We start from the raw sequence: 16,344 nt of genomic DNA, 5'->3' as shown, positions 1-16,344 counted from the left end.
AATTCCCATCTGTGCTACTTGATTATGTTTGCTAAATTATTGCTTTGAATTATCTTTTGTAAAGCAACTTTTGTAATTAGCTGGGCTCACATCTTGCTCTGGTTTTTCTATACAAGGATATTCAAAGTTTGTCCATTTCAAGCAGACTTCATTTATTCTGTCAATTATACAGATGCAGAGTGTTCTTTTCTTCGGTGCCAGGAAAAATACACACTTCTCCTTTATTTTGACAATCTGGGTAAAAGTAAAAGGCGACTTGGTGAGCTTGTGTGTCAGTGCAAACACTGGGATCTGTGTGCTAATGGCTCCACATATCCAATGACTTCTATTAGCATCATGCTGAGAATACAGCATTTGCTACTCTGCTTCTTTCAATCCAAACAATTCTATTTGACACATAGTAGGTCATATAGATCTTGGTAAATTCCTTGGTTTCAATCAGTATTTCAGTACTTTAAAATATCTTAAAAGATTGTTGTAAAATATCCTTTTATTAAATCAAACAATTTGACTTTTATTGCATATTATAGGCATGTCAGTCCCGCAGTTATAGAATGGTATAGAAAGACTAGAAATTCAGTTTTATATCTTAAATACCCTATTACTGACTACAGTGTTGAACTTTTAACAAAGCACATACAAATAGAAGTCTAACTGAGCAGTCATGGAAATTGTGTATCATTAGATATAAATTGTCCCAAATTTTGATACTGAGCCAATGTTTAGCATTGTTTATTTCAACTGAACGGATTCCAACCGGCTGTTCTACCATTCTGTTATACGTCTCTATTCACACTAACATCATGGTTTCTCCTATTGAATCAAAACAGAAAAAAGATGTACAGTATACAACCAGACTGTAGGACATGGCTTTAAAGATGATTAATAGAGATGAGTGAGCATACTCGGTAAGGCAATTTACTCGAGAGAGCATCGCCTTTTTCGAGTAACTGCTGGCTCATCCCTGAAGATTCGAGGGGGCCGCAGGGGGGCAGCGCGGGGGAGTGGGGTGGCGGGAGGGAGCGGGGAGGAGAGTGATCTCTCTCTCTCCCTCCCGATCCCTTTCGCAACCCCCGCTCACCCCAACGGCCCCCCAAATCTTCAGGGACAAGCCAGCGGTTACTCGAAAAAGGCGATGTTCTCTCGAGTAAATCGCCTTACCGAGTATGCTCACTCATCTCTAATGATTAACTAGATGGAAAATATAATCAAAAGTAAAATCATCGTCACTATTTCATTCAAATTTAGCTTTAGGATTTAACTAAAATTTACTAGCAACTAGTTATGTATTGAAAATTCAAGCATGAGAGATTTCGGTAAAGCAGTTTTCCAAAATATCATATTTATGGCCTTTCCTTAGGACATAGAATCAATGTTTGATCAGTGGTGGTCTTACCCCTATGTCCCCACTTATCAGTAGAGTGAAAGTAGGATTGTCTCTTTCACTGCAAAGTGCCATCCATAGTTGTGTGGCTTTGACTAGTACTGCAGCCCACACTTGTAAGACTTTGTGCAGCCAGGTACTGCCATCAAGGGATTGGAACACCAATGCCCTTTCCTTCTGCAAAATGCTGGGGGTCTGGGAGTGGGACTTCTTCTGATCATACATCGATGACCCAACTTAACAATAGACTAAGAAATGTAATATCATGGAAAACCCCTTTAAATAATAACAAAGCATCAAAGTTCATTTTTAACCATCATGAACGAAATGCTAAAATGTACCCATTCCCGTCATTATCGGTATTAGGACCAAAAGCAATTTAAATTCCAATGGTTTTCCACAATTGCTCAGAGCTAAGAACTTAGACTCTACACAAGACTTAAACCATCTTTATGATTTCTAAATTACATAAATATCTCCACAACAATTTGCACAAATGCCAATGTTAAGTCATATGACTGCTTTAGAGAAAAAACATGTTTAATGTATTCTTACCTCAGCTTGAAAACTCTTCAAAACTGGAGCCACAACTTCTCGGATTTCCTAAAAATAAAATAAAAATATTACTAGGACAATAAACTAAAGGACACTATAACATGAACATCCTTATAGAGTCCCATAAGTCATCTTGCTATTGAATTCCTTGTATAGGTTTCCAGACTCCAACATCACATAAAAAAAAACGAAACACTGTCGTCACAGTATTAAAGTTTTTGCTCTGTAAGGCTATGTTGACATTTAACTTTTGGCTACATCAGAAGTATATGTTGGGAATATTCCCCAAGGAACACACTAGACAAGTCCATAGGCCCTTTTTCATCCAAAATGTGCTAAAAGAGCATCCTTTTCTAGTCTATTAGGTTTCCATATGTAGAGGGACACAGTAGAAAATATTTACTGCCTGGTATACATTTTCATTTGATGGAAGCGTATGGCCAACCAATGCCATTACATGCCTATACAGTGGGATACATCAGAGGCTTCTGTTAGAGGGACATGTGGATGAATATTCTTGATATATATTTTAGACAGCCAAAGTAAGATGTGAACAGAGCCTAAGTTCAATGTATTCACGCTATAAATATTTTGGGGTTCGTGGCACTGAAGATGCAATAAAGTAGCAAGGAGAGGACAGGCAGTTTTCCCTTACTAATCCCATTGAGGAAGAATACAGTTAGATTCTCTCTTGCCCAACATGGCTGCTTTTCTGGTCCCAATGGATATCATTCAACTCATTATTGAAAAGATCAGACAGTAAAGCCTTAAAGTCACTTTAAGTGTTATTCTGTATCTGTATTCCACAGTCCTCTTAGTTGTTCTTTAGTCCTAATATTAATTATTGTTTTCCCCATAATGCTTGCTAAGTGGCAAAATGTTCATATGACTTTGATAGCCATAACAATGAAATCACTGTAGGCTAAATGCATATTTTATTGATAGTCTTTTCTCCCAGCTCCACCATGAACATTCATACTCAGGTTGACTGATCTTATTAAGGAAAAGGAAACAACATATCTCCCATGGAAGACAAAGAAGCGCACATGATGAAATCAAGAGGCCTCTATACATACTAGATTGCTAGCCGATACCAAAAAAACCCTCGGGATCAGATGAGCTTTTTCTAATATGTATAGACAAAATTGTCTAGGTTTAGAAGCTGGGTGGTCCTAGCATATGGAGAGGCTAACATGAAGATATACAATGCCTTACACTGTGGCAATAGGTGGAATGTTTCTGTACCAGACATATTTGATCAGCACACCAGAGATAATATCACACCTTATTATTTTCCTACAATCGTTTTCAAAGCAACTGGCTTGGACACACTCTTGAGGTGGTATAGAACAATGCATCAACTATCAATATGACAGCTTGTAGGCAATGGAAACATGCTACATGCAAAGACTTGATCCTTCTTTGGAAAGTCTGATCAGTAGGGGCCTCACCGCTAAGACCCCTACCAATCCAGAGAACGGGGAAGGTGGGGGGGGGTCAGTGACATGGAGGTTGAACAGAGCGATGGTTACGCAGTGCCGCTCCATTGGTTTCAAAGGGGCTGAGGGAAATAGCCACGTACAAGCAGTTGGCTATCTCTGGCAGTCCCATTAAAGATTAATGGAGCAGTAACACGCAAGCGCGATCGCTGCTCCATTTGATCTCCTCCGCACTGCAGGGGTACAGTAAGCCCGCAGTGAAGAGGAGGGGGGACACAGGACCCCTGTTTATGGGATCAGTGGAGGCCGCACTGGTGAGACTCCCACTGATGGGACTTTATCACCTATCCTATGGAAAGGTGATAAAAGTAAATTGTACACAACCCCTTTAAGACAGCAGTCAATGTAAAGAATCCTACTATACTTCAGGACCATTTAAACTATTGATTCAACCAATATTTAAAGGGGTTATCTGACACTAAAACACCACTGTGTGTCAAAATCTAATAAAACAACGGATTAGCTCAGTTCATTAGCCAGCCTCTTTTCCATCACAGACATAGCAACGGCCAAGAAGGGGCTAACTTCATTAGTGATCTGAACCCCTTCGTACTGTCCATTAAGTTTAGAAAATGACAGTCTATTAGTAAATTCTTTATTTTAGATTTTGACACCACTGCATTTTGTCATTTTTGGTGTCAGATAACCCCTCTAATAAAATTGAATTCACTGCCACAGGGTAAAAAACGTATTTGCCATTTTTCTACCTAAAAACAAATTTCATCTGCAGTTGATAGGTTAAGCAAGACCTGTAGTGTAATATGCTATACCTCAGGGACATTCTTCTTGAAATCCCGGCTGAGTTCAATAAGACGCTTGTGGGAATGCTCGCTCTCTTCCTGCCGCGCAGCCAGTTCCGATGCAAGTGAGTTCAGCTCTTTCTGCAACAAGAAAGGAAGGGGCTTTTTGATTTTTAATACCATACATAACTCATATCATGTCCAAGTTTGCACACTTCCAATTCGTGGAGACAGCTGCAATATTGACTACAAGCATGAATTATTTAAGGAAGAAAAGTATGTATTCAATGCAAAATCAGGACAGCTTTTAGATAATGAGACGCTGCTATAATCAATACCCCTCAGTGAAGTTTCTTTCAAAGGGTTTCAAGGGCCTTAGTTCACTAGTAACTTTTCTGAAGCATTGCGGGATACAGTAACATGTTCTCGGGGATTTAATGTAAAGAAAACTTTGCTGCCAGCTAATATATATCAACAGGAGGGAATGGATCCAGGCTAGACTTACTTATGCTTAAGTGTTCATAAATAAGGCAGTTAAACATATATATGGCTTTTTAATTTCAGCACAATATGGGAAAATGAATGTGCCCACATACAGCAGGCTGACCTCTGAGCACTGTAGATTAAATCATAAGCAGTTCACTGTAAGTGCAAGTCATGCTCTTAGATACCAGGATAGTTTCCAACAACCCTGCCCAGATCACTTTGAAAAGCCACTCGCAAATATAAAGTGGATACTTCTATATGATGTCGTACAGCAATAGGTCAGACTGTGCCAGCAGCACACCGACTGTAAGACAAGTGCAGTTAATATGCCAAGACCAATTGCTGCCTACAACGTCCAGGCCAGGTTCACAAACAGTATGGCTTTTTGGTGCAGTGTTATGCATGGCAACTTTAGCTATATGCTAAGTTTGCATTCGCATGGAGCGTTGGCAACCAGGTTGTAAGGGAGGCAAATTTAGGCTTGGGGCACTTGCACCTCTTAGGCCCAATGTCCACTGACGGGTTTGATTTGCGGAATCAAAGATCCATAAATCAAGCCACCCATAGTAAAGCATGGGCGTCCACAAATAAAATAAAGCATGTGGATTTGATTTGCAGACCTTTTGGTCCGGAAAATAAAACACACCACGCCGCTCCATTTAAGTGCGGATCCTGCGCGGACGGCTTCTATTGAAGTCAATGGAAGCTGTCTGATCCCCGGCCCATCCGCAATTGAATTGCGGATGGGCCGTGGATTCCGTGGGAAAGCAGAAGTTTAAAAAACTCTGCACACATCCGCAGTGAAGAAGACAAGACCCGGACGGGTAAGCAGAAGACCCGCCGTGTCCTCGGCCGGGGGCAGGGTCAGATTCCGCTGCGGGCTCCCGCATGCCGACTCCGATCCACTGGTGGACATGAGGCTTTAGGTTGACTCTACCAGATGATCTTCCACTGTGTAAAAGAATTTTATTTGCAGCTACACGAATTATACTCCTCCTGCCTCTGTCTCCCCCCATCTGATGTCCTGATGTGCTGCTGTCAGACTATCAAAAATCCCACAACATAGTTGCTTAGTCTTGCTCTTGTGTTTATGTTATAAGTGTAATTCTGGGCCTGTATTTGTTATAGGTTTGATTCTGGTACTGTATTGTATCTATGTACCAAGGTTGGTTCTGGTGCTGTATTTATGTAATGAGATTGCTTCTGGTGCTGTTTTTATGTTATGAGCTTGGTTTTAGTGCTGCATTTACGTTATGAGATTGGTTCTGTAACAGTATTTATTAACTACTTTTCGCTAAAGGAAAACATGCACAGAATCTGTATCAAAATGCAGCGTGAACTTGGCATAGGGAGCTTTTATACCAAACCTAAAAAGGACAGACAAATGGCAAATACTTTGTAGAGGTTCTTTGCTTTATATTGGATCAAGACTGCATAGTTTATACTAGATGGACATTTACCTCATTGGTAAGGTTGTAATGGCTGAAATACCATATCTAAGCCTGTATGCAAATTTATTATTAATAATAATAATCCCCTTTATTTATATAGTGCATACATATTACACAACACTTTACATCGCTTGATGTTGGGTTTTGTCCCCATTGGAGCTCACAGTCTATATTCACCTATCTGTATGTTTTTGAAGTGTGGGAGGAAATCGCAGCACCCGGAGAAAACCCACACAAATACAGAAAGAAGATACAAAATCCATACATATGTTGCCCTTAAATTTGAATCTAGGACCCTCAAGCTTAGAGATTGCCAGAATTTTCAGAAGATGTATGTCAGAAGATGTATGTGTTGCGTCCTAAGAACGTGCAACCTCAATAACACAAATCAAAGGCACAACCGTGCAAAAGGAAACAAAAACTAAAGGGGAATGCTCTCCCTATCGTCCCCTAATCGGGAGGGGGCCCTGCCTACTCAGCAGACCGACCGCGCTGACAAGTGCGAGCCTGCACTCGAACCTGGGCCACTGACCAGTCCCTCACTGGGGGCCCTAGCACAAAACAAAAGGAGAAACAAAACCAAACAGTAAAGAACTTAGCTTCAAATGAAGAGCTTCCACCACTCTGTGTTGCTCCGACGCTGTCCAATATAGGACTGAAGTGAATTGACCAGCACAGGAGTAACAGTTAGCACTGCTTGAATAGGACCAGAGCTACTTAGCACCAGGTGCTGACTGACATTAATCTTGCAACCACCACACCTCTCAGCTCTAGGAGAGGTAGGAATGCTGCTAAACCCTGGTCTAGCCTGAAAGCAAGGTGGGAACCTCAGCACGGCTACAACAGTACCTCCCCTTCTAGGAGGGGCCCCAGGCCCCCTAAGATCAGGATGACCAGGGTTTGATCTGTGACATTTTTTGACTCGACCCACTGCTCCTCCCCATCCGCTAGCACAGGAGCCGGGCTGGAGGGTCATTCCCAGGATCGATCAATCTTTTGAGCAGAGATTTGTGGAAAACATTGTTCATTTTCATCGCTCTGGGAATTTCTAACCAGAAGGCCACCGCGTTAATCTTCTCAATTATTTTAAGCGGACCGATAAATCGCGGGCCCAGTTTAGCGGATGGTTGTTTGAGTTTTATATTTCTGGTAGACAACCAAAGCAAGTCTCCAACACGGAATTCCGCCCCCTCTGGGTGGTGACTGTTAGCAACTTGCTTTCTCTGCTGAACTGCTCGCCGTAACTCTCTCTGGACCTCGGCCATAATAGGCCCAGAAGAATCCGGCTGCTCCAGTGCCGGAGCCGGAGCAACACACTTCTTCAATTTCTGAACCCTCTCAGGATCCATCTTAAAACCCTCCTGGGTAAGCTTTGAGCGTCAGTCTCTCAGGAGGGGGTATGCGGCTCCTGGGGAACTCGTAGTCAGGGAGAAGTTTAATAGCAAAATCTCCCTGTCTGTGCAGTGGTAATTTGTCTGCCCCCACTGGGGGAAGCCCCTCAGAGAGGTCGGCGATGACTTCCGGCAGCTCTTCTGTCTGAGTAGAAGCTATATCAACAGAAACGCAACCGGACAGACAACCAGGGCTCCATTCAACAATGTTCCCCTTCTCCCAGTCTACTACCGGGTAGTGTAGACGTAGCCAAGGCAGCCCCAAGACTACTTGCGAAGGGAGGGATTCTATGACATATAATGTTATAATCTCCCTGTGGAACAGCCCAATTTTTAAACGGACGTTAGGCACACAAAACCTCAGACTTCTCTGCGATAGTGGAGCAGCATCAATGGCGGATACGGGAATGCGAAACTCCAGAGCCTTCATCTCTAAGCCTAAATGTCTGACCGTCTCCCGATGTATTAAATTAATACTAACTCCACAATCCAGAAGGACTCTTATGGGGCTGTCCACACTATCAGACAGGATCTCAGCAGGAAGCACCAGTCTGGAGGGTGATATCCAGGCAATTTGATGGCCTAGAGGGGCCCCCTCAGTAATCTCCCGGTCATCAAGTCCTGGCTGGCAATTATGACGGGGACAACACTGAGCCATGCGACCAATGCGGTTACAGGAAAAGCATCGACCTTTACACTGTACTTTGTTCCCATTCTTAGCCCAGGCAGCCAGAGACCCCAACTGCATGGGCTCCTCCACATCCGCAGATAAGAAGCCAGAATCTATGGAGAGTTCCTGATGCCTCTCCCTGATCCGTCTCCCAGCCTTGATAGCCAGAGACATGGCCTCATCTAGACTGCGGGGTACTGGATAACCTAACAGTACATTCTTGATTTTATTGGATAGACCCCAATGGAACTGGCTCTTTAAAGCAGGGTCATTCCACTGGGTTTCTGCTGCCCAACGTCAAAACCCAGCACAATAATCTTCGACAGAGGAGTCTCCCTGTCATAAACGTCTGATATTCCCTTCAGCCACCGATATCTTGTCTGGGTCGTCATAGATAAGACCCAATGCAGCAAAAAAGTCATCCACCGAGTCGAAGGCCTCAGACATTGGGGGCAATGAAAAAGCCCATGCCTGTGGCGCCCCCTGCAGTCTGGACATGACAATGCCCACCCTCTGGGCATCGTCCCCTGAAGACACAGGACGCAGTCTGAAATAGAGCTTACAGGCATCCCGAAAGGATCCGAATTTCTGCCTTTAACCGGGAAATCGGTCAGGTAGCTCAATTTTTGGTTCCTTGCCGGGAACCTGCAGCGCAGTTTGTCGCTGTTTTATCTCAGCGAGCTCAGCAGCCAGCGTGCCAAGCTGGTGCAACAAAACCTTAAGGGGATTCATAGTAACAGCACAGAATCTCCCTGAGTAGGTAAGGGCTGGTCAATCTGTTGCATCCTAAGAACGTGCAACCTCAATAACACAAATCAAAGGCACAACCGTGCAAAAGGAAACAAAAACTAAAGGTGAATGCTCTCCCTATTGTCCCCTAACCCGGGAGGGGGTCCTGCCTACTCGGCAGACCGACCGCGCTGACAAGTGCGAGCCTGCACTCGAACCTGGGCCACTGACCAGTCCCTCACTGGGGGCCCTAGCACAAAACAAAAGGAGAAACAAAACCAAACAGTAAAGAACTTAGCTTCAAATGAAGAGCTTCCACCACTCTGTGTTGCTCCGACGCTGTCCAACATAGGACTGAAGTGAATTGACCAGCACAGGAGTAACAGTTAGCACTGCTTAAATAGGAGCAAAGCTACTTAGCACCAGTTGCTGACTGACATTAATCTTGCAACCACCACACCTCTCAGCTCCAGGAGAGGTAAGAATGCTGCTAAACCCTGGTCCAGCCTGAAAGCAAGGTGGGAACCTCAGCACGGCTGCAACAGTATGTCATTAGACATTGCAACAAAAAAAATTACAAGTATCATTAAAGGGGATGTAAAAAGAAATATGTTTAAACAGCTCACCCCCACCAGTCACAATCGATGTATATCCACTTTCAATGAGGTGCAGGAGAACCAAACAAGCTGCTTTAGCAATGATTCCAAGCATGAAAAGCAAAAAGACTGTCCAGCACTCTTGATATCCATAAAAACATAAGCTTTATTTAATTTTAGTTAGAATCAAAAATTATTCTTGATTTTAACGGAGATGGAATAAAGTTTGTTTTATGGATATCAAGAGAGCTGGACAGTCTTTTTTTGTTCTTAAAGGGGATGCCCAAGCTTACAGGAGTTAGCTTTGTGGGAATTCTGACCGAAATTGATGCGCCCTTATTGACTGTTCTGGGTTAAAGAGGAGGGTGATCGTTGTATTTGCTGCTGCTATTATCATGACAAGAATATGCCTTGCTTAACACAGAATTGAAAATAGAGACCAAACTTTTGGCAAATATGCTAATACTATAAAATACAGGCTTCATATATCAAAACAAGACATTTTTCCTAATACCCGGGGCTAGAGACAATTTAATGAAAACAATCTCCTTAATTAACTGCTGGCATGTATTGTGTTTAAGAGTAATGAAGAGTTGTCCATCAATGCAGAAATGTCTGCTAATTGGTGTTTCAGATAGGTGCAAGCTCCCAGCTATATCAGGGCTGGAAACATCCTGAATGCTATGTCACAATGAATGCTAGAAAAATGTCCCGATATTAATTTGCCAACGTGCAACTAGAATTTCCTGCCCCCCCCCCCCCCCCCCCCCCACCACCACCACCACCACCTTCCTGATCAATTACTGGATTAATGCAATGTAACTTTAGTTATTTTTTGATACATTGTAGCATCAAGATCTGGACATCTAATGATAAGAACATCTGGGCAGTGGTGATGCAGCTGAAAAATGCGTTGAATAGCATGTTGGCACCGTATATAAATTGACTGCTATTGGTTGTGTGGTTTTCCAACAATCAATTTGAAATTGCGCCAAACAGTATCTCAGTGTGGTTCTCAGCTGTGCTCTGAGCATGCCGTCATTGCACTCAGAACATGTACCTGCCTGACCCCCCCAAGCTATGCCCCTGTTGGTGGAGGCAGAATAACAATCTGAAACAAGCCTTACCAACGCAAGAAAGTATCCTGATGCCATCATAGCTCTCCTGTGTGGACATGCAATATTTTTTCAAGTTTGTTGTTTTCTATATGAATTCTCATGAGTCGGATCTGCTAATTTATTTAATTAGATCTGCTAAAATCCATCATAGTAAACTTTGACTGGGGGTAAGGAATCAGTATATGAAGTATCACCAAAGTTCTCAATCTTAACAATCCATGATGCCCTTGTACCTAAAGCCAAAGTCTTTCATCCTTTCAGAAGACCCAATACCCCTATATATATCAGCTTCGAGTTCCTGAAGTTGAAACATTTCTACTCTAAGATTTAGTATTTATTACACTTTGAGAAAGACGAGAAAGCTGTAATTCATTTTAACACAGAACAATTATTGTTCAAAAAATTGTTCAAATGAGCAAAAATGAATGATAAATATTGTTCAGTTTAAATGGAGCAAAAAAAAAAATTGAACGATGAACAATAAATCGTTCGCTTTTTATTCATAGTTCATTTAATGCCGGCATAAAAATCATCATTGGCTTATTCACTAATCATTCGGTTTAAATACGGATTGTTCAGTCATTCTGATTCACTTATATAGCAAATGTGAACAACTGAACAATTTCTCCTTTAAAACAGCTAGCGATGTATCTGCCTGTGTAAACAGGCTACCCAAACAGGAAATCGGTAGGTCTAAACTTGGAGGAGGAAATGCAAAAAAGTGAACGAGCATCAAGCCGTGTTCGACCCCGCCCCAGTTTTTTGGCTCCTCCCCACTGTGACGTGCCTGTTTTGGCTCCTCCCCACCGCAGCGCGTGTCAATGGCAAATGTTTTGGAGAGAGGGAGAGAGTGGGAGGGAGAGAGAGAGAGAGAGAGGGAGGGAAAGGGGGAGAGCGAGAGGGGGAGGGAAAGGGGGAGAGGGAGAGAGAGAGAACTCGGGACCTGGCGTCCCACATACAAAAATGCTCGAGTATCCCATTGTAGTCAATGGGGTTTGTTACTCGAGTAGAACTCGCAAATTTTACGAAAAGCTTGACTCGAATAACGCGGACCCGAGCATTTGGGTGCTCGCTCATCTCTAATTAATACCTAACTCCATAATCACCAGAGTATCTGTCAGTATCGCCAACCATCAGATACATTTTCTTTGCACATAACGTATGTGTATGGACATAGAAAAAAAGCCATTATTATTGTACATTACTGTATAACCTATTTTTTACTATTATTCAATACTATTGATTTGCACCTATATATAGGCTGCGACTATAGAATCTGTCTATGTAAAACATTGTGCCATATGATACTACTCTGAAGTGCCCTACAATATATGCTGCAGTCTTATTGTACCCTATAATGCATGCTGCTCGTCTATTGTACCCTGTGATGTCTCACACTAATATTTTCCTTGTGATTTATTATGTTATATACATGTATTTGATGTTGTAAATCAATACTGAATACTTTATGAAGCAATTTGTGATTTTGTGCAATTATTCATACTTCAAAGCGGGATGGCCTACACGGAGCGGCTCAATAACTAGAAAATAAATAAGTGCAAGTCATTAGTAGCCATTTTATGTAAGCCAGCTTGTGTTTTAGGATTAAAGGACCTTAAGTTTTAATGTGTCGAAAATAGAGCACAAATAATAATAATTACGACTCTACAGCCAAACAAAAGAACACACTTGTAGAACATAAGGTAGACAATTTTACTTTTTCAAGCTCCCTATATGCTTTGATCCTAAAGTATATTATAAGGCGTGTCACACATTTTACTATTGGAACTCCATAGTATTCTCCATCAGCTATATTTATAGAGTTGCCAAAAGTATGTGGAGTGCCAAGGTGAACCGTGTAGTACACACAGTGCTCAGATAAGCAGTGTATACTGGAAGAGCACATAGATAAATAGTCATATTGTATCCAGATGAATAGTGTCATCAAACATCCAAATGTATGGTGTCATACAAAGTCCAGATACAGAGTACTGTATAATACAGCAATCATATAAATTATGGCATTACAGTGTCCAGATAAACAGCATTAACAATGTCCATATAAATGTTGCACAAGATGTTAAGGGCAGGCTACAAGAGCGTAATTTCTTTTAATATTACGCATGCATAATACGCGGTGAATGAAGTTAATGACAGTACATTGGTTTTCATTGACCCACTCACACTAGTATTTTAGCCGCCCTCTAGAGCTACTCCTTGAGAGGGCGGATAAGAAGAGGTTGAAAGCCCTATGTCTGCGAGAGACCAGGCTGTGGTAACGCCACGACTCTGAAAGGGGAGGATGCCCAGACTGACACCTTATTGGGTACGTGTAGTGGCGATAGGCCACTGTGTTAGTAGTGAGTGAGGGGACTACTCTTTAGTTAGCTCCTTGACGAGCGAGTGTTTGCAATATTTATAGCACATAGTGTACATGCTGCCAGTGTATGCTGCTTTTCCACTGGATTTCCATGTTTTTACTAAATATTTAAGAAAATAAAGTTATTCTGACTTTTACGTGGACTGAGTGAGCCACTGTGTCGTCATCACACACACGCACAGAGATTGCCACAAAACACAGACACTTTTCTTGCAGCTGAGCCCATGGCCCTGTCTCTTTGAGCCATTCCAACAATGCTGGCGTAACACAACATATGGGTAAGTTCACCTTTGTTGCCATTCAATTACATGTAAGTTCTTGCAGAGGTTTAACTAGAAGCTCTTGGGCTTCTGTGACGTATGTAACATGGCTTCCTACCTACCACGAGTAGAGATGAGCGAGCATACTCGGTAAGGCGATATATTCGAGAGGGCATCACCTTTTTCGAGTACCTGCTGGCTCGTCCCTGAAGATTTGGGGGGGGCCACGGGGGTGAGCGGGGGGTTGCAGAGGGGATCGAGAGGGGTCTCTCTTACTCTCCTCTCTGCTCCCCCTCACTGCCCCGCGCCGTTCCCGACTCAGGGACGAGCCAGCAGGTACTCGAGAAAGGCGATGCTCTCTTGAGTATATCGCCTTACCAAGTATACTCGCTCATCTCTAACCACGAGCCATTTATAATACTGATATCTTCTTATGTGATAGAGAGGCCTTTGAGTCTTCGAAGGCTCCAGGACCTGGTAGTGACTGCTATTTTTCCACCCCCTACAGCTACACCACCGAGTTCATGTATGTGTACAAATGTATTATTTATTTATACATGAAGCAACAATAAATAATTCCTGCACTGTTGCCTTCCCCCCATACACCCATTTCCCCATAAGACCGTTGAAGCTACTTTATTAATAAAATAATAAGCGTTTATAGATAATTTTTCTTTCAGGTTGCTTCCCACAAAACTGGGGCTTGAACTCAACCTGAGCCACCCTAGATTGTGGTCTTTAAAGGATAAGCTGCAGCGAATACGGGTAGCTACAGTGTTTGCCTTGGAACAAACAATACAATAAGGTTCAAGGCAGGGGCGTAACTATAAGGGGTGCAGGGGATGCGGTTGCACCCAGGCCTAGGAGCCTTAGGGGGCCCCTAAGGCCTCTCTTCTCCATATTGGGAGCCCAGTACTATGAAAAAGGCATTATAGTTGGGGGCCCAGTTACAGATTTTGCATCAGGGCCCAGAAGCTTCAAGTTACGTCTCTGGTTCAAGGTAAGCCCCAGCAACAGTCATGTGGTATGGAAACTAAAAAAGGGGATTATTAAACAGTTGTTTTTTCCCTATTGTCTGTTTATTTCTCTGTTAAAGGGGTTGTCCAGTCGCGCTGCAGACTCAATATTATATCAAGCATGGAAAGACGCTGCTGAATGCCGAGCAGGACAATTCCTAAGGCAACCATCCAACCTCAGCAAGTATCATGCATGTGTCCTATACTAAGTAGTTTTTGCTTTGGAATCTTTTTATGCACATGTTCCAGGTATTAGTGTATCTTGATGCCACCAGGAAGTCCTGGTGGAGTCAAGATTGACAGGGGGGGGTCCTTGCATCCCAGTAAGTTAATGCAGCAGCTAACATCCATGGAGGCCTTCACCTCTGTTACACCCAACACAGTTTTATGATTTCTGTCAGGGATGGGGGGTTTAGGGTGAGGGGTAAGTGTCACAGTTAACCTTACAGTTTTAATATAAGGCTAACTGTTACACTTACCCCTCACCCTAACCCTCCATCCGTGACACAAATAGCTGTACCGTTATTTTCCCATGCGTGACCGCTGACAGCATTCTCCCCTCCCCTTCCCCTGCGGCTGAAGCAGGCAGGAGCGCATTGATTGGCTTTCCCGCCTGCAGTCGCTCACCCGGCACCGGCACTGTAGTATGACACTGGCGCTCCCCCCCAGCCGGAAGCGGTGTAAGTTGCATCAGCGCTGTTGTCCCCGGGTGCCACTCCTGCACCACCGGAAAAGTTGCCTCCCCCTTGCGATCCCCCTAAGGGCCAAGCAAGCGGGAGCGCTGTCACTGGTGTCCCCGCTGAAGTTCTGCACTGTAGCCTCCAATGTCGGCTCCCCCTGCAGCCAAAGCAGGCGGGAGCACTGTCAGTGAGGTCCCTGGGTGTCAGTCCTCCAGCAGCATGTCTGCCGCTTCGGCTCCCCCACGCTGTAAGTGCTGTCCCCAGCTCCTAGATCTTTCCAGGACCTTTGCTTCTTGACCCTATTGGGAGCTGGGGGTGTGAGAGGGGCGCTCCTCCTGTCAAACCCCTCGCTTCTGGTGGCATCAAGATACACTAATACCCATGTTCCCTATGTGAATATATAAAACATTAATATCTTGGTGCAAAAAAAAAACAAGAAATCTAAGAACACTTCTAAAAACAAATAAAAGGCACAGTGACTATACACCATAAACCAGTTTAGATAAATCATGTATTTTAACCACTGATTCAATTATTCTGCAAACTCTAGATTGTCGCGAGGCTTTTCTGGAGGGTATTTGTGTGATTCCAAAGAATTCTCAGGTAAAGCAGCAGGCACAGTGAGTTGTTATGACCGACCATTAGACAGCACACAACGGCCTCACACATCTGTCTGCTGTTTAATGTAACCTAATTGGGACATTAGCAATTAGTGGAGAAGATCAAAGCAGATCACGTGCATTCACTTTGTATCACTCTCAGGATCATGATGCCTGTTGTAAGGAGGCTAAAACAAGGACCAATATTCCAGATATAATTGGCTGCATTAGACTACTAATGTAAGATGACTCCAGGGAGGGAATGGAGAGACAAGTTGGCAGTCTCTTATATCAAACAAATGGCATGAGCAGAAAGCAGGAAATAATACATGCTGTTACCAGTTCCATATGATTATCAGTCTTTGTTAATGAACACATTCTGAAGAGACCCTAATGGGATATAGTATACTTGACAAGTGTTCAATATAAATTGGTGAAATAATTGTGATATTTATTTGCAAATATGTACAGCTGCTCTGTATGTAGATGCCTCACAAGGAACAAAAAGAATCACGAGGAAGGGTCGCCTAAACTTCCTTGGACATTGGAGGAATAGAGCAGGTTTTCCAGCAAGAGATTTTTAAAGACAGCCGTTGTCTATTTGTTATGTGTATAGAAAGATAATTAGCTAATAATGTTAAACTAAATGTTAAGGTGAACCAATTGTTACAAATGACTGGCCAAATCACCAGATTTGGCAGTCAATAGAATACAATGGGAAAATTGATTTGTCTATTATCCTCTTCAATTCATCAAAAGCGAATCTCAAACCCAGCAAATGGAATGTGAC

General features: G+C 43.0%; 1 protein-coding gene across 4 annotated transcripts in view; it reads right to left on the bottom strand.

Annotated features, from left to right (window-relative positions):
- Positions 1–16,344, bottom strand: part of CUX2 (cut like homeobox 2) — a 372,532-nt gene that overhangs the window by 204,108 nt on the left and 152,080 nt on the right. For all 4 annotated transcript variants that reach the window (XM_066603238.1, XM_066603239.1, XM_066603240.1 and 1 more), the window contains exons 2-3: positions 4,209–4,319; positions 1,940–1,987 (exon numbers count right to left, since the gene is read on the bottom strand). In XM_066603238.1, the coding sequence (XP_066459335.1) occupies positions 1,940–1,987; positions 4,209–4,319 (159 nt within the window). The remainder of the gene's footprint in view (positions 1–1,939; positions 1,988–4,208; positions 4,320–16,344) is intronic.

This window comes from Eleutherodactylus coqui, chromosome 5 (genome assembly GCF_035609145.1).
Source record: "Eleutherodactylus coqui strain aEleCoq1 chromosome 5, aEleCoq1.hap1, whole genome shotgun sequence".
In the NCBI taxonomy this organism is placed as follows: Eukaryota; Metazoa; Chordata; class Amphibia; order Anura; family Eleutherodactylidae; genus Eleutherodactylus; species Eleutherodactylus coqui.
The sequence above is the reverse complement of the archived record's forward strand: the minus strand, read 5'-3'. Positions and strand labels throughout refer to the sequence as shown.